Source organism: Cucurbita pepo, chromosome LG07 (assembly GCF_002806865.2).
Source record: "Cucurbita pepo subsp. pepo cultivar mu-cu-16 chromosome LG07, ASM280686v2, whole genome shotgun sequence".
Taxonomy (NCBI): Eukaryota; Viridiplantae; Streptophyta; class Magnoliopsida; order Cucurbitales; family Cucurbitaceae; genus Cucurbita; species Cucurbita pepo.
The window spans coordinates 9,082,850-9,102,067 of NC_036644.1; the positions used below are offsets into that span (position 1 = coordinate 9,082,850).

The 19,218-nt window shown below is 36.8% G+C and overlaps 2 protein-coding genes across 3 annotated transcripts; one reads left to right on the forward strand and one right to left on the reverse strand.

Annotated features, from left to right (window-relative positions):
- LOC111798876 (3-hydroxyisobutyryl-CoA hydrolase-like protein 3, mitochondrial) lies at positions 1 to 7,325 on the reverse strand (the record flags this gene model as incomplete). Its single annotated transcript, XM_023682225.1, has 10 exons — positions 1 to 280; positions 1,345 to 1,446; positions 1,772 to 1,899; positions 2,472 to 2,650; positions 2,876 to 3,005; positions 3,375 to 3,471; positions 3,585 to 3,719; positions 5,321 to 5,385; positions 5,491 to 5,592; positions 6,989 to 7,325. Coding segments are annotated over 10 exons (1,374 nt in total), but the record flags the coding sequence as incomplete, so codon positions are not given.
- A 5,759-nt stretch (positions 7,326 to 13,084) lies between these two features.
- Positions 13,085 to 19,134, forward strand: LOC111798515 (probable ADP-ribosylation factor GTPase-activating protein AGD14). Of its 2 annotated transcripts, none has more exons than XM_023681721.1 (15): positions 13,085 to 13,344; positions 13,787 to 13,895; positions 14,135 to 14,196; positions 14,375 to 14,462; positions 14,573 to 14,634; positions 14,743 to 14,839; positions 14,985 to 15,431; positions 16,223 to 16,733; positions 16,815 to 16,921; positions 17,022 to 17,189; positions 17,300 to 17,404; positions 17,504 to 17,572; positions 17,928 to 18,099; positions 18,190 to 18,238; positions 18,534 to 19,134. In XM_023681721.1, exons 2-15 carry the CDS (start codon positions 13,797 to 13,799, stop codon positions 18,670 to 18,672), a joined length of 2,175 nt encoding a protein of 724 aa, XP_023537489.1. In that variant the 5' UTR covers positions 13,085 to 13,344; positions 13,787 to 13,796; the 3' UTR covers positions 18,673 to 19,134. The 2 variants fall into 2 exon arrangements, with proteins under 2 accessions (XP_023537489.1, XP_023537490.1); XM_023681722.1 differs by having other exon boundaries at positions 13,085 to 13,314.
- The last annotated feature ends 84 nt before the right edge of the window (positions 19,135 to 19,218 follow it).

Here is a 19,218-nt window from a genome sequence, read left to right on the forward strand (position 1 = left end):
TTGGATTCTGAAGCTGTTGAAATTGATTCCATAAAAGAAAGTATAAACATTCAAAGGGCAGTCTTGGGAACTTATTCGTATTCGAGGAACAGTTCAAATATTTACCAAAGTTTACAAATTCTCCAGTAATTTTTTGTTGCTCCCTGCAGTTTTAAGCATCTTCTGATGGCATTTTTGTAATTCAGACTTCTAATTCAGCCATTGGACTTAGAGGTTCCAAGAGGGAGTCTACTTCTTTCTCATCAACATCTTCCAAGGCTGATGGATTCCACTTGGGATTCTGCCACATCAGAATTTCAAAAGAATTAAGCTCTAAAATATATTACACATTGGTTGGAGAGGAGACGCGTTTTAAACTTTGAGGGGAAGTCCGAAAGAAAAAGTCCAAAGAGGACAATATTTGCTCGCGGTGGATCTGGGACGTTACCAATGGTATCAGAGCCAAACATTAGATGATGTGCCAGCTTTCTCGCTCTTTCCCAAAGGGGGTAGACATGAGGCGGTGTGCCAGTAAGGACACTGGGCCTCGAAGGGGGGTGGATTTTGTGGCGGTCCCACATCGATTGGAGGAAGGAAAGTGTAACGACCCAGATCCACCGCTAGCAGATATTGTCCTCTTTGGGCTTTCCCTTTCGGGCTTCCCCTCAAGGCTTTAAAACGCGTCTGCTAGGGGAAGGTTTCCACACCCTTATAAAGGGTGATTTGTTCTCCTCCCCAACCAATGTGGGACATCACAGAAACAGTGCCAGCGGGACGTTGGGCCCCGAAGGGGGGTGGATTGTGATGTCCCACGTTGGTTGGAGAGGAGAACAAAACATCATTTATAAGGGTATGAAAACCTTCCCCTAGCAAACGCATTTTAAAGCCTTGAGGAGAAGCCGAAAAGAGGACAATATCTGCTAGCGGTGGATCTGGGATGTTACAAGTATCCTTGCTGGCACATCACCTCGTGTCCACTCCCCTTTAGGGCTAAGCTTCTTCGTTGGCACATCACCCGATGTCTAGCTCTTATACCATTTGTAAGAGACCAAGCCCACCGCTAGACGACATTGTCCTCTTTGGGCTTTCCCTTCGGGGCTTCCCCTCAAGGTTTTAGAACACATCCACGAGGGAGAGGTTTCTACACCCTTATAAAGAATGTTTCGTTCCCCTCTCCAATCAAGGTGAGATCTCACCGTCTATGAACTTTCAATGTCTAATAGCTCCCAACTTATTAATTTTGTATCTAATAAAAAAATTTAACTTTAAAATGCTCGTACAAGAGAACCCATGAGATGCAAAAACGAACTATCTTTCTATGAAAAAAGAAGACTAAATTTGGGAGGCGATTGAAGAGAACCTAACCTGATCCTTGTCCACCAAAACTGCGCGAACTCCTTCAGCGAAATCACCGCGCAGGGAAGATCTTAAGGCGATATGATATTCGGTTCTCATAACACCATTGAGCTGCATACCGCTCACATAAAGAAAAAGCGTGTCACTATAAAAACTCTGTCGAGATCATCTAGTAATTTTCACACAAGAATATGAAAGGCGTGCCAAAGAGCCTGAATTTAACTAGTTAGAATTTAGAATTTCTCCTTTTTGTTCCACTTACGTGGAGCAATCCAAACTCTAGACAGAATATAAAAGAGCAAAACCCTTTTTGAACTCGGAAAGATGGGCGTAGACTCGAACGTTCATGGATATATAAGAGAAGCAAAGCAAATAAGGTATATAGCGTGAAACGAGGCTAAGAAGAAGATAGCATAAGTAAAATCGGCCAACTCACTGTGGATAATTCGTTGTTACTACTTCCAAGTGCAGCAGCAACTTTGGAGAAATACTTTTGTGTCAATGCCAATGAAAAGGGCGCGCCTTTTCCGATTCCTTGAAGAGACTCTTTAGCCCACTCCGCCACTGCAATAGAGAACATGACAATCAGTGAGCGAATGAGCGAGGGCAAAGCAAAGAAGAACTGAGTAGGGCAATTGCCTCTTGGTTTATCTTCGAATAAAAAATGCATACGTATAAATTTAGATTAGATATAAGTAACCGTCCAAGCCCACTGCTAGCAGATAGTTTTTTTTTTGCTTTCCCTTTCGGGTTCCCCTCAAAGTTCTTAAAACGTGTATGTTAGAGAGAGGTTTCCACATCCTTCTCTCCAACCGATGTGGGATCTCACAATCCACCCCCTTCGGAGTCCAACGTCCTCGCTGGCACTCGTTCCCTTCTCCAATCGATGTGGAACCTCCCAATCCACCTCTCTTCCGGGCCCAGCTTCCTTGCAGCACACCACCTCGTGTCCACCCCCTTTGGCACATCACCCGGTGTCCGGCTTTGATACCATTTGTAACGGCTCAAGCCTACCGCTACAGGTATTCTCTTCTTTGGACTTTCCCTTTCGAGCTTCCCCTCAAGGTTTTTAAAACGTGTTTGCTAGGGAGAGATTAGTCAAAATCCTATTAGATACAAACTTGTAAATTAGGTACCTGAAGAATTTGAATCAAGTTGTTGTTTCTTTAATTCTTCAACCGTTTCCATAACAGACTTGTCAGCGCCAAAAGATGAAGTTATCTGAGGTAAAAATGACTTCAAACTTGGTGGAGACTCAGGATCGCTACTGTATTTTGCCAGGAGTGTTTTTATATCCTGATGGGGATCCTCGGAACTGCAAAAGAAAAAAACAAACAACTAACTACTTCACAATCAACTGTCACCGGTCGCCGCTTCATCGGGTTAAACCGTGAAGAAGCAAAATAGCGGAGAAATTATTAGAGGAGACCATTACAATGAAGCTGTTAGTTTTAAAAAGACAACTACGTTATGGCAGCTTCATTGAATAATTTTTTTAATAAACGGGAAACTTTTGGTAAAAAGATGTTCGAAAATGTACAAGTTGGAAGTCAAGAGTCCTTCTTTCAGCGAGCCCAAGTTCCCGGACGGGACGTAATGCGTTCCGAGACCAACATATAGTGCATCAGATGGCGTTGAAATTCTTTTACCAGTCAGTCCAAGGTATGCCCCTAAAAAGCCAACAGTGATTACAAAATAAAGCACACTAAAGATGATTATACATACAATTATGTTCTAAATTAGGAAAATAACATCAGATCATATACATTAGGTGGTAAAAAAAAGGGTTTAATAATAATAATAACCATAATGGCAAGAATTATGAACAAAAAATGTGATGTCCCACGTTGGTCGGGGAGGAGAACAAACCACCCTTTATAAGGGTGTGGAAACCTTCCCCTAGCAGACGCGTTTTAAAGCCTTGAGGGGAAGCCCGAAAGGGAAAGCCCAAAGAGGACAATATATGCTAGCGGTGGATCTGGGCCGTTAAAAAAAAAAAAATTACTGTAAAATATATAATAGTAGACATGATTATATACCAACTGATCCTTCTCCTGGACCTTGAGCTGCAATGTATGAAAATCCAACATCTGGGAACAAACCAATTCCATTTTCTGGCATGGCAAGAAGAGTCCTCTGAATTAAAAACAAATATGAATGAACATGAACAGTTAGGGACAGGAAAGATAATCTTGGACCGATATAAGAACAAAAGACATGTGTCAGCGCAACGAGTAAGATATATATACCTCTGTTATGATTCTGTAACGGCCATGACCTGATAAGCCAATCCCGAAGCCCATTGTTATGCCATCCATGAAGGATAAGTAAGGCTTCTTGTAATCAGCAATTTTGCATATTAAAGAATACTCTGCTGTAAATACCTGACAGATAAATATCATAATGACTTCAAATGCAACATAGTGTGTGACAAAATTACATTTGATTCAAATGTAAGGTATCTAATCATCATAATAAAACGATCATTTGCATTCCAAAGAACTTTCTCGCTGAGAAAAAGCATCAACTGTCCAAATTGGAGGACTTAGAACTGGCAACAGGTCCACTTTGTAACAGCCCAAGTCCACCGCTAGCAGATATTGTCTTTTTTGGGCTTTTCCTTTCGAGCTTCCTCTAAGAAGAAGCGGTAAAGCTAAACCTTGTTACAAATGGAAATACAATATAATAAGGAATAGTGATATATATCTCTCCCCCTTGACCACTTACGATATTTCTTGATTGAAACTTGATTGATGAATTAGAGTGAACTGTCAGACTCTCTTTCAAGCTCTTGTTCCAGTCTTTTTTGTTGAGTCAAAGTAACGGAAGAACCCAGTAGTGTTTGGGTTTGGTTAGTTTGTTTCAAGACTTAGGAGAAAAGCTTAAGCAAGACAAGATGCGCGCGTGAACTCACTCTTTTCCCTGCTCACTAACTCTTTCCCCTTCTAAGTAACTCACTCTTTTTTGGGCTTTCCCTTTCGAGCTTCCTCTCAAGGTTTTTAAAACGCATCTGCTAGGAAGAGGTTTCCACACCCTTATAAAGAATGTTTTGTTCCCCTCTCCAACCGATATAGGATCTCACAATCCACCCTTTGGGGTCGATGGCACTCGTTCCTCTCTTAAATCGATGTGGGATCTCACAATCCACCCTTTGGGGTCGCTGGCACTCGTTCCTCTCTCCAATCGATGTGAGATCTCACAATCCACCCCCAATTCGAGGCCCAGCGTCCTCGCTGGCACACTGCCCAATGTTCACCTGTACTGACCCAGATCCACCACTAGTAGATATTGACCTCTTTGGGCTTTTCCTTTCGGGCTTCCCCTCAAGGCTTTAAAACGCGTCTGCTAGGGGAAAGTTTCCACACCCTTATAAATGATGGTTTGTTCTCCTCCCCAACCAATGTGGACATCACAATTCACCCCCTTTCGGGGCCCAGCGTCCTCGCTGGCACTCTTTCCTTCCTCCAATCAATGTGGGACCACCCCCCCTTTGGGGCCCAGCGTACTAGCACACCGCCTTGTATCTATCTCCCTTCGAGGAACAGCGAGAAGGCTGGCACATTGTTCGGTGTCTGGCTCTGATACCATTTGTAACGACCCAAATCCACCGCTAGCAGATATTGTCCTCTTTGGGCTTTCCCTTTCGGGCTTCCCCTCAAAGCTTTAAAACGCGTCTGCTAGGAGAAGGTTTCCACACCCTTATAAATAGTGGTTTGTTCTCCTCCCCAACCAATGTGGAACATCACACCACCCCCTTTGGGGTTCAGCACTCTCACTAGCACAACGCCCCATCTTTGACTTTGATACACCATTATTTTATCACTACAAAAATATATTCTAGCTCAAATCCGCCCCTCCTCAACCTACTTTCAGCAAAAAAAAATACTATGCAAAGATGAAGACAGATAAACAAGTAAATGCAGGTGGTAAAATATAGGACTAAACAAGAATCATGGCAAGAATAATTTAAACAATAATGACAAACCTTCTGCACAAGAGAAGTGTTTTTGTCCTTTTGAATTTCAGCTACAACGCCTTTAATATCCATTCCTGCATGAGTGATAAATGACCAAGCAGCAATGAAGTTATTATTATTAATTCCAGTACTTTTATATAATCATCATGTTTATCAATAACAGTTCCTAATCCTTTTACCTGCACAAAAGGCACGAGATGAGCTGCCCTCGACAAGGACACATTTGACCCTTGGATCTTCCTCCCATTCGTCAAGATACCTTTTGTATTGTATATCCATATCTGCATCATCGAAAAACTTTAATACAGAAAGGAAATCATAATCATAATTCATACCAAACCATAAGAGATCAGATCATATTAGAAGAACAGCGAAACCAATACTTAAACTATGCAATCTTCCAGATATTACTGTCATTATATGTAGACAAATTCCATTGATTTAAAGTTACATTAAAATCTCACTAAAACCTCGGACGAATGCGATATTCGTAGTTAATATTTTATAATTTTCTCTAGATTATTCTACTTTAATACGTTGTAATATTATGCCATAAATAAAAAGCAAGATCTAGGTAGAGAAATTCACTCAAAAACCCTACTGTTGTGGCAATCATAATGAGATTGTTTGTTCGTCGGGACCATGTAAATAATAAAGGGCTTAATATTGGCTACTGATCTCGAATTTAGTATCCTAAAAGTTACCTTGACGCAAAATGTAGTAAGGTCAGATGACGTTGTTTCGTGAGAAGACTCGAGGTATATATAAGCAGATCAGACCAGACATGTATATAAAAATAAAAACAAAACATCCGACAGGCACTAAGCAAGGAGATGCCTCTCAAAGTATTGGATCTTCTATGCTCATAAATCACACAGCAAAGAGTGGCACAGACTCGTCGGGACAAGGGTCGTAAGCTAAAAGCAGTTGAATTAAGTAACCTCAATCACTTGATAGGAGCCAACTATTTGCTATGAAAAAATCTGCCTATCTCCAGAAGCTAGAGGGATTTCTCACCGGACACGATAACTATTTGAAGAGGGGAACGAAGCACTCCTTCTAAGGGTGTGGAAACCTCTCCCTATAGGATGCATTTTAAAACCTTGAGGGAAGTCCAAAATAGAAAACCCAAAAAGACAATATCTGCTAGTGGTGGACTTAGACTGTTACAAATGGTTTCATATCCAGACACCGGGCAGTGTGTCGCGAGGACGCTGGCCCCCAATGGGGCGAATTGTGAGATCTCACATCGATTGGAGAAGGGAACGAAGCATTCCTCGAAAGAGTGTGGAAACCTCTCCCTATGGGACGCGTATTAAAACTAGACAATACATGCTAGCTGTGGATTTAGGCGGTTACAAATGGTATTAGAGTCACACCAGGTAGTGTATCAACTAGGACGCTAGTCCCAAGGGGCTGGATTGTGAGATCCCATATCGGTTGGAGGAAAACGAAAGATTCCTTATAAGGGCGTAGAAACCTCTCCTTGGGCTGTTACACTATTTCAATTTGCTATGGTGACTCTCAAAGTATTGGGAGCTCTCCCCGATTTACAGCAATTAAAAACCTGAGCACTGATCCTAAATTGCTAAAAAAAGAATCAACATTATGAAGCTAAACTCCTAAATTTCACGAGTATTCAGATATAATAGAATCAAAATTATGAAAGAAATTAACCTAAGTTCATGGCATTGAGAGCTTTGGGGCGATCGAGAGTGATAACCGCGACGCCATTCGGATGAACACTGCCCTTAACAAACTCATCAGCACCGGCCATGGCCGCCAAGGTTCGCTGGGATATGGAATTGATCTGGCAGAGACTGAGTGAGGGAAGATTACGATAGAAGGAAGACGAAAAGGATTTGAGTACGAACTGTGAAGCTCTGAATCCGAGCAAGTTTGGCATGTTTTTACGCGCTATACTTTTTATCCTTTGGCGGGTAGGCGGAAGAGACTGGCACAGGTGAGAACTGGAAAAGGCAGGCCTCCTCGATGACCAGCAGAACGACGTCGTTTACTTCAAGTTTCTTTTTTTCTTAAAACTTTTTAATTGGAAATGACCATTTTCTTTTTTCTTAATTATATTATTACCTTTTATTTTTAGTTTATATTATTTTATTAGATGATTTGAAATTAGTCATTTTAAATATATATATATATTTTTTCTTTTTTTTTTTAATCGCAGTTATAATTGTTCATTCAAAATAATTTTAAATTAATCTAAATTTATAGTGAACACGATTTAATTTATTAATTTTTTCAAATATGAAATTGATTTTGTTCCACGAAACATTTCCTTACTTTGTATTAGAAAAAAAAATTTATTCATGATTTTTAGTTTAGCTACGTGATTTTCACATGTTTTCGATCATGTGTAGGCAATAAAATATTTATTATATCTTAAAGTTGCGACGACTCTCGGTTCATTAAACTTCATCCAATTCTTAACTTAATTTCTATATATTTTAAAAAATTTATATTCGAACGTCAATTTAACAATCCATAATTATACTAATAAGCATATTATTACTCGATATCGATAATGAGTCGACCTAATTTTTCTTTTTGAGAGTGGAATCGTCCTTCATTCCATGGCAACCTATAATTATTGTTATTTGAAGTTATTTTATTTTATTTTATAATTTGTTATGGATTTATGACGGACATAAATCTTTAACAGAGTTAGGTTAGGATTGAGTTAGGTTTGTGGAGACTTTTAGTTATTAATTCTTTTAGTGAAAATAATACTATTTTTAAATTCTATTTTTAGAATAGGTAACTTCGTAAGATGATTATAATCAAAAGATTTATCAATTTCATCTTAATTTTTCATTTATTTTGAAATTCAAATCATGTTCAATTTTCCTTGGACTGACTGTAAATAATTTTTTCTTGTTACATAAAGAGTCCGAGGAGGACGAGTTTATATTCTTCATTTCTGTCCTCACCTAATTTTCAGCTTTAATATAAATATATTTTTCAATCCTTATTTTTAAATATATATATATATTATTATTATTATTTTTCTTTTTAACCATAATATTAAAACTAAAGAATATGTGTGCGGTAGATTTCTGTATTAAAATTTTAATTTTTAAACATGGGAGAATATTTGATTATGATTTTTAAAAATAATTTTTAATAAAGATTATATTAAAATTTTAAAAACATAAATTGAAAAAAAGTATTCGTGGGAACTCAATCCAATTTATATATGGAATTATCGTCCCCATCTTTGTAAAAATAAATAGATTTGGCGAAATAAATAAAGACGGAGAAGACTTCTTCATCCCTACGCCATCGGATAGATATCTCTAATTTGATTTGTAACTATGGTAATTTTGTTGCTCGTGGAAACTTAATGGTACACGTACGAACATGGATCATTTTTTATATTAAAATTGATACCAATAAAAAGTTATTTAAAATTGAAATACATTTTTTAAAAAATCAATCAAAATTAGTCATTCATTTTTTTTTTTTTTTTAATTTTTTATTTGTACAATCAGAATTATAATTGTTCTTTTAAAATAGTTTTAAATTAATCTAAATTTATATTCAACACGATTTAATTTATTAATTTTTTCAAATGTGCTTACGAGAAATTAATTTTGTTGTAGAAAACGTTTCCTTACGACCGTATTTATTTAGTTTAGCTATGTGATTTTCACATGTTTTCGATGATGTGAAGGCAATAAAATATTTATTATATTTAAAGTTGCGATGACTCTCCGTTGTGATTTTCACATGTTTTCGATGATGTGAAGGCAATAAAATATTTATTATATTTAAAAGTTGTGATGACTCTCGGTTCATTAAACTTCATCCAATTCTTAACTTAATTTCCATATGTTTTAAAAAATTTATATTCGAACGTAAATTTAACCATCCATAATCATACATTAACCATATTATTACGGGACAGTGATAGTGAGTTAACCTATTTTTTCTTTTGAGCGTAGAATCATCCTTCCTTCCATTGCAACTGATATGAATAACGACCAAGGAATTTTCATACCTCAAGGTTCAATTACAAGGACGAGAGCCAAGAAGCTACAACAAACCTTATACATTTATATTCAAGCTATGGTGAGCTCATCAAAGGAAATTCTAAAAGACGTTGGAGACCTCCCTTATATGTTATGCAAAGTTGAGGTTTAAGACAGAGATGAATTAAATGCACTTTAAGTTGCATTTAATGAACTACGCTGAATTTATCCAATAGTCCAAGGATGACTAATAAGCACATTTTATTATTTGCATTATTTAATTATAGTTTAACTATTTGTTTTCATATTTAAGCTAGTTTTAAATATAGGAGTTAGGGTTATATTGTAACCCACATAGGTTACTATATTCCACCACTACCATTTTAATATGAAGGTTATGGGTATTTCTCATTTACTAGCCTATATTCCACCACTAGCCATTTTAATATGGAGGTTATGGGTATTTCTCATTTATTAGCCCATTCAATTTTGGAGTTATGTATCGCATACGTTAAGGTTTGTAAAGGCTATATTGTAAAGGCTATATAAATCCTTCTTTTCTTTGATTAGAGATCACATTTTAGAATTAAGAATAGAATTTCTATTTTAGCTTTGTTGAGNTTCCATTGCAACTGATATGAATAACGACCAAGGAATTTTCATACCTCAAGGTTCAATTACAAGGACGAGAGCCAAGAAGCTACAACAAACCTTATACATTTATATTCAAGCTATGGTGAGCTCATCAAAGGAAATTCTAAAAGACGTTGGAGACCTCCCTTATATGTTATGCAAAGTTGAGGTTTAAGACAGAGATGAATTAAATGCACTTTAAGTTGCATTTAATGAACTACGCTGAATTTATCCAATAGTCCAAGGATGACTAATAAGCACATTTTATTATTTGCATTATTTAATTATAGTTTAACTATTTGTTTTCATATTTAAGCTAGTTTTAAATATAGGAGTTAGGGTTATATTGTAACCCACATAGGTTACTATATTCCACCACTACCATTTTAATATGAAGGTTATGGGTATTTCTCATTTACTAGCCTATATTCCACCACTAGCCATTTTAATATGGAGGTTATGGGTATTTCTCATTTATTAGCCCATTCAATTTTGGAGTTATGTATCGCATACGTTAAGGTTTGTAAAGGCTATATTGTAAAGGCTATATAAATCCTTCTTTTCTTTGATTAGAGATCACATTTTAGAATTAAGAATAGAATTTCTATTTTAGCTTTGTTGAGAGCTAAACTTTCTTTGCAAATTCTTGTGTTTAGAATTTGGATGTAGAGTCATTCAAGTGGTATTGATCAAACCTCTTGTAGAGTGATTCGAATCACGAGTTTAGAAACGAATTTTCTTTACTCTTGATCTTGATCATCAAGGTAATCCGTTCCATTCTTTTCCTTGGGTTGATTTCCATATCAACAACCTATAATTATTGTTATTTGAAGTTTTAAGATTTTATTTTATAATTTGTTATGGATTTATGACCGACATAAATCTTTAGCAGAGTTTTAGTTAGGATTGAGTTAGGTTATTTTGTTTATCATAGTTACTATTGAGTTATTGATTTTTTNCTACCATTTTAATATGAAGGTTATGGGTATTTCTCATTTACTAGCCTATATTCCACCACTAGCCATTTTAATATGGAGGTTATGGGTATTTCTCATTTATTAGCCCATTCAATTTTGGAGTTATGTATCGCATACGTTAAGGTTTGTAAAGGCTATATTGTAAAGGCTATATAAATCCTTCTTTTCTTTGATTAGAGATCACATTTTAGAATTAAGAATAGAATTTCTATTTTAGCTTTGTTGAGAGCTAAACTTTCTTTGCAAATTCTTGTGTTTAGAATTTGGATGTAGAGTCATTCAAGTGGTATTGATCAAACCTCTTGTAGAGTGATTCGAATCACGAGTTTAGAAACGAATTTTCTTTACTCTTGATCTTGATCATCAAGGTAATCCGTTCCATTCTTTTCCTTGGGTTGATTTCCATATCAACAACCTATAATTATTGTTATTTGAAGTTTTAAGATTTTATTTTATAATTTGTTATGGATTTATGACCGACATAAATCTTTAGCAGAGTTTTAGTTAGGATTGAGTTAGGTTATTTTGTTTATCATAGTTACTATTGAGTTATTGATTTTTTTGATCTAAATTTTCAGATAATAGAAAATAATACTATTTTTAAATTCTATTTTTAGATAGAGTAACTTAAATAACTTGAAATACTATAAGATAGATTATAATTGAGAACTATCAAAAGCTTTATCAATTTCACCATAATTTTTCTTGTTTTTTTTTGAAATTCTACTCCCGTTCAATTTCCCTTAGATTGACCGTAAATAATTTTTTCTCAGTTACAGAGTCCGGGGCGAATTTATATTCCCCATCCCTGTCCTCACCTAATTTTTCGCATCACTTAATATAAATATATGTTCAACATGTATTTTAAAAAATATATATGTATGTATATTTTTACTTTTTTACCATAATATTTAAACTAAACTAAAAAATATGTTCAACCATACATTTCTATATTAAAATTATTAGGAGAATATTTGATTATGATTTTTAAAAATAATTTTTAATTAAGATTACATTAAAATTAAAAAAAATAAATTGAAAAAAGTATTTGTGGGAACTCGAATTATTGTCCTAATCTTTGCAAAAATAAACAGATTTCACAAAATAAATAAAGGCGGAGAAGACTTCTTCATCCCTATGCCACCCAGTAGACATCTCAACGGTAATTTTGTTGCTCGTAATTACACGAATCATTTTTTATATTAAAATTGATACTTGATTTAAAATTGAAATACATTTAAAAAAAAAAAAATCAATGAAAATGGACGAGTCAATTAAGACGGGCAGAAACAAAAAAGACCGCCAAAAATTTAATTGATTTGACGAAATCATTCAAAATACACCAACCAGCCCTTCAAATATTTATTGAATTTTTTTAGTTTCACAAATTGACCGTTAAATAACTGTTATCCATTCAAATAATAACGTATTTGGAGTAAAAAAAAAAAGAAAATAAAATAAATTCGTAGAGGAATTTTAGTAAATAAAATATTTAAAATTAATTTTTTTTTTTGTTAATTAGTTAAGATATTTATATATATATCTTAACCGACCCTACCCGAGTCCATAATTAATGGGCTTGGGCCCAAAAGATTCTTAATGGGCTTCAGTCACCACTGAAACCAGACGCAATACCGACTTGTCGGCTTAAAACTACACCAATGACTAATCTCAACCCTTCAAGTTCCGACATGTCGGTCTGTTTGNGTTAATTAGTTGAGATATTTATATATATATCTTAACCGACCCTACCCGAGTCCATAATTAATGGGCTTGGGCCCAAAAGATTCTTAATGGGCTTCAGTTACCACTGAAACCAGACGCAATACCGACTTGTCGGCTTAAAACTACACCAACGACTAATCTCAACCCTTCAAGTTCCGACATGTCGGTCTGTTTGTTACGTTATTTGAAAACGGCGCAGCTATAATGACTAAAATAGTAATTATAGAGAAATGGAAGGGCAAATAGTTAGACGACAGTTGCCAATTCGAGGACTGTCACAGACACAGCAAGCAATTTCGACAATAAATAAAAGACTTTAAACAGTCCAACGCCATGGAAGTCGGGCGTGCGACAAATGTGGGAACAGGATAATTACTCTACTCACGAGAACACCGTAAAATATCCCAGATCCATCCCATCTCTCCCCTCCAAAACCCCCCGCCCCCTCTCTCTCTCTCTAGACAATTTTAAGGCAAAAGCCGAAGGGAGTTTTTAAGCTCTTAGCTGTACAAGAGAAAGGCCATAGTTACCGATACTGAAGAAAAAGGATCTGCAACTCTCTCTCTCTCTCTCTCTCTCTTCCTCTCTCTTCTTTTTCGTTCTTTCTTTGTTTCTAAGTTGCTGGTGGATCGATTGAGCTTTCTAGTCGGCTTGAAAGGCTGCTGCTGAACAAGAAGAAGTAATAATCGTGTTTTGTCTGCTGATTTCGGTCTGTTTTCGATTTTTCGTTTCAATTTTTTACTTGCCTAGGTTTCTATGGACGTTCTTTGTTTTGATTCTACTCGTGTTGTTCAGTCTAGGAGAGGTTTTGCTTTTCCAGATCCGCTGTGTTTGGATTCTTGGACTTTTCGTTGTTTAATTGAGGTTTTGTTTGATTGCTGAAAAAGAAATGTGTAATTGAGATCGTTCATTGTTGACTTCTCCAATTGTGCATTCGGATTTCCTTTGCTTTCTTTTTTAATGTACTGTTCTTGTAATTGATTCATCTTTTGAAATGAACACCGGATAAAACGTTGTGTTCGCGTTTTCTCTACTTGTTTTGTGAAACATATTCGATAGACAGTGATTTTAATGTGGAGATTCCATTTGAGTTCGTCTATTTGGAGTTTATTGTTGATTGTCTTGCTTAACATTGATCTCAATTGATGTAGGTTGGCCTATATGGCGAATCGAGTGAAGGAGGATGAGAAGAACGAACGGATTATTCGCGGTCTCCTGAAGCTTCAGGAGAATCGCCGGTGCATCAACTGCAACAGCCTGGTACACTATTACTGCCTTTCTCACTATCATGTTTCTTTTCGTTGTATTTGGTTGAATGAAGTTAAATATTCGCTTCGTCGTAAAGAAATTCCAGTCGTTCCTTTTGACCTCTTCTTGATTTTTTTCTTCTTAAAATCGTAAATCCATGAAAGGAAGTTAGAATGAACATTTAGAAGTCACAAGACCTTTGGCTACAATGTTCACGTGAAATTAAATCAATTTTACTGAAACACATGCAGGGACCACAGTACGTCTGCACGAATTTCTGGACGTTTGTTTGTACAACTTGTAGTGGAATACAGTAAGCGTGCATCGTTTTTGTATTTGTTCAGTTTCTCTTCTATTTTCGATTTCAGATCCTCCAAAGTCACGCAAATCAATCAATGGTCATATAGTTGCATTAATCGCATTGCTCAATACTTTCTTCTATTATGTTCATTTAATTGGTAAAAACTTACTTGATTTCACTAATCAAATAGCCGTGAGTTTACACACCGGGTAAAATCAATATCAATGGCCAAATTTACTTCTCAAGAAGTCAGCGCCCTTCAAGAGGGTGGAAATCAGGTATGCTGCACATGTATGTTTACTTTTGTTTCCAAGAGTCAGCTTTCCACTGTTAAGAATCCTGATGTTCTCATATTTTTCTTTTATGTGATCTCTTTTCATGTTCATAGCGTGCAAGGGAAATTTACTTTAAAGAGTTGGATCCACAGCGTCATTCTTTTCCTGACAGCAGGTCATTCTAATTTACTTTTTACTTTTTAAATTTTTAAATTTTTTTTGAATGCTATATTGTTATGTTGGCCCCAAAGGATGTTGTACTGAAATAAACTTTTCTTTCCAGTAACGTTATGAGACTCAGAGACTTTATTAAGCATGTTTATGTGGATAGAAGATATAGTGGTGATAAAAATTTTGACAAGCCGCCTAGGGTAAAATCGGTGAGATGCCCCCAATCCTTCTTTGCTAACTTCTCTAAGATGAATCAAGCAGTAACTCTCATCATCTTGATTCAATTCTTAAGTTCAGTAATGTTTCATTTGATCATGATTCTAAGTAACAATCCAATCTTAATTGAGGACACAGGGTGAGAAAGAGGAATATAATGAAAATAGGAGAACAGATACATATCGAGGAGGTTCTAGAAGCCCACCATATGAAGACCGCCGTTACAATGAAAGATCTAGTCCTGGTGGAAGAAACTTTGATGGTAGAAGAAGTCCAGGATCTGATCATGAAAATCGGCAGTTTGGTGATTTTATGAGTCCTTCTCGTCCTGAGGTTGTGAATGATTGGCGTCGAGAAGACAGATTTGGAAATGGAAAAAGAGTTGAAGATGCAAGATCATCTGATGGAGATTCAAAAATTGGAGGCAGGTCACCCGAGCAACCTAATGATCTGGATGCTTCCAGTCCCCCCATGGTGCGACCTGTTAGGGATATTTTGGGAGAGAACGTATCTCCACTTCGTGTAATTGAACCACCAAAAATTAGTGGTGGTAGCAAGGCTGCTGATAGCTCTGTGCATAAACAGGTGAGGCTTTCTTTAATGAGCACATAAATTCTATGTGTGCTTCATATTGCTATCCAAGTGCCCCTTTCCCTCTATTCTGTGTTTATCTGCATGTTAGTTTCCATAAAAAATTCCCTTGTCATTGACATTTCCTTCTTCTGAGATTTGGTATTTATCGATTTTTNCATTTAAATTCCAACTCATTCAGTACGTTTCTTGTTATCTCAACAAGAGCCGTCTCTATGATTGGCAATTAAGTTTTTGTGTCTATCCAATTAAAAATTTTGGACTTAGTTGTACTGTATGCTTTCAGGCTGTAACGTGATAAAGTGTGGGAGATTTAAGTTTACTGTCTTAGGAGAGGAGTTAGAATGATTTTGAGATTTATGCTTATTAGTAAATTCTCAGGGAAGTATTTTTAATTAGCTTTTCTTATGAAATTGATTTATTTTTATCCTCATGTTTGTGAGAAAACTCCATGTACAGCAACTATGGATCCTTATGATTAATTGCTGCATTCTTGATCTGTGTCTTGTTCTTCTGCTCTTTGTTGTTAACCCCTAGGCCTCATTGCTTAACAATACCTCGGTCTTCAAACACTCTCTCTTCTCTGCCACTGCTCATAATATTGAGCTATTCACAACCTTTTTTAACATGCTGCTTGTGAACCTGTTGGTGTTAGCTCATCAGTTGTCATTCTATCTTTGAGTGATTGTCAGTATTATTTTCCTTTGAGATTACTCTTGCCTTTTTCCATTGTTACTGGAGTAAATCATACGTGAATTTATACCATGTATTATTTAAATTTTCAGAGAACTGCTTCTTCCAGTAGCTTAGGGTCCATCAGTGAGAGCGTCGTGGAAACTAAATTGGAACCTTCTGGAAGTTTAATTGATTTTGATGCAGAGCCTGAACCTATTGCTTCAGCAGTTCCACAGCCACCACAAAGCTCTGCTCCACAATCTGTAACACACGCAGTGAACTCTAATAACGACAACAATTGGGCATCATTTGATGTCCCTCAGGCGCCTCCTGCTCCTGCTCCTGCTCCTGCTCCTGCTCCTGCTCCTGCACCTGCTAATGTTGGCACATTAGAATCTGTACTTTCCCAATTGTCAGTTTCAGCTTCTGTACCTGGAGTTTCTGGATCACATGGTGCTGTTGGTGCTGTACCTACTGCACCGATGAGCAACATGACGATGTTGCCATCTGGTTTTGATCCTTCTTTTGGATCAGGAGGAAACACCCTTATGCCTCCTCCCTTTGCTGGCGGGGCACCCTCAGCTGCCCCAGGGGCTGGCTTGTCAACATTTCCTCCATCAGGTGCTTCATTAGCTGGCCCTTGATTTATACTAACGCAATTAGTCCATACTGGCTAAAACTGCTTTTCATGTTCTGGTTCAGGGCAATGGTCTAACATGCAGTCACAGACACATTCTTTATTTCCTGGTGGTAATTCTCAACCCGGGGGTCAACAATTTCCGCCGTCAATTGACGGATCCATCAATCAGGTGGTTTTTATGTTGTAGACTTGCTTGGCTCTCTATTTTGGATGCTATGTTGTTTAAAAGAAACATTATTCATTTTGATCTTTTTGACGGTTTCTGGTAGCCATGGAATGCTTCACTTTCTGCTAATTCTCAAGGACCTCTAAGTAATCCAGCAGCACATGCCCCCGCACCCCAAGATTTTTCAAGTCCTGCGCAGGGGACAGCTTCTGGTGTACCACCAACTTCTGCACCCGAAGTAAAGCCAAGCGGGAGAAAAGAACTACCAGCCGTAATTACTTCTCCCTTCTCTTTCGTGCTCCATTAATTAAATAATTAATTTTGGTTTTTGTTGATCTCCTTGCGTTCTATTACAACTGCCAAATTCCCAATCGTCTGCAGGATCTTTTTGCTCTTAATTACTCATCGTACCCTGCACCAGTCCCTGGGTGGCATACTATTCCGTCTCGTCCCATGGGATATGTAATGCCATATAATTCTCCAATGGTATTTTTCTGTCTGAAACTACTAAGTTCATCGTTTGGGAATTTTCACGAAGATTTCGACTTAAATCTTGATGACTCTGAATTTTCATTCACTTTGCAGCCCATGCCAAGTTTTCCACAACCTTCAATATCTACAAATCCATTCGATCTCAGCAGCGAACAATCTCAGGTATGTTGATGTTAATTTTGACATTTGGCCTTTTGTACTTTATATAGTTGGTGTATAATCATGTCACTACTGATTTAGATTATTAATACGCTCCTTCAACAAGAATTCACAACTTAAAATTCTTCTAGTATTTTAATTCTAGCTCACTGTTTCGTTGAACATCCATACTTCTGTAAACGTTCCTTATATCAGCTAACAAATTGAATTGTGACGATTATTCATGGTTTACTCATTGGTAATTTACGTAGTGTGCTTTGAGTTATAAATCGATATAACCTTATCTTTCTGTTATTTATTTTCTGAATTTCTTCTACAATTTAAGATGCATCTCTAAATGCATTTGCTTTCTTTGCAGTTCCCTTCAATGGCACCGTTGCAAAATGCTTTACCGAGTGGGCAACCCGGATCAAATTTAATACGTACTCCCGGCTATGGTAATCCTGCATCAGCATGGATACCACAACAGCCACCATCTAACTTATCACATTTGCCTCCCCAGGCATCATATCCATCTACAATGCATTCAAGTAAAATGATCCCATCCTTTTAACACCACGAGACACGCACGTAATATATTGCAATGCTTGATGTGCTAAAATTCTGCTTTGATATCCCAGGGCCGCCTTACATGGGACAGCAAGTAGCCAGTAATGTGCAACCTTACAGGTAATTATTGTTTTCATACACAAAAGCAGACTTAGACACTCGCAGTTCTTAAAAAAAGAAAAAAAATTTGTTCCGCAAAATGGATTGCATATGAAAAATACTTATTCATATCATAACCAGTAAGAACTGGCATTCGTATCGAGACTCGAAAAGTAATCGGTTATTGGAGAAAAATCTTTTTACTGGAAAGCTTTAAATGATAAATTATCACATTTAATGGAGTCTGAACAATTTTCATATGTACTATGATTTGGCTACGAGTTTTCACCTAATGGGGGATTAAAATTTATTTCAGGCATCCTGGACTTGGCAACTATGGAAATGAGGGAGTCGCTCATGGGTACACGGATATGAGCCAGCAGACAGCTGGTAGATTCCCAGCTCCTGCTACTCCGAACCCTTTCTCGTCCACCGGAGGTAACCCATTTGGCTAGTTAGAGAATGGAATAGCCCTGGCATTGTCTTATTTGCTCATACCATCAAATCCCTCGGTGAAAAAGTTTTGGTATCCATTGTAATGCTCTTATTATAATCTGTTTATCCCTTGAGATAAAAGAGAGTCAAATTACCTGATTGGCGCTGTACATTTTGTTTGATATCCGAGGGGGGGGATCATAAGAGAGGAGTCAGAGTATAGGGGTTTCAACCCAGATTTATTTCAATGGTGGAGGCGTAGATTATTTTTCTAGGCCACGGTGGTGATTTTAGGTGTTAGTAAGGGCGTTTCCGACGGGTTATTTGTGGTTTTATTTACGAACTTCCCCTCTCAAATTGTATAATTTGTTTTTTTTTTTGTGTTTCTTTTTTCACTCTTTTTTGTGAATTACATAATTTGTTCATTGCTGTGAGTTACTATTATATTGTTGTCTGGAAGAATTTGTAGCAGACAGATCAAATTGCAGGCTTTGCAGCGACGGTTCAGCGAACTCTGTCTATATACTAAAGGTGTTGAGAAACCATGTATGATCTTTCTCTAACCT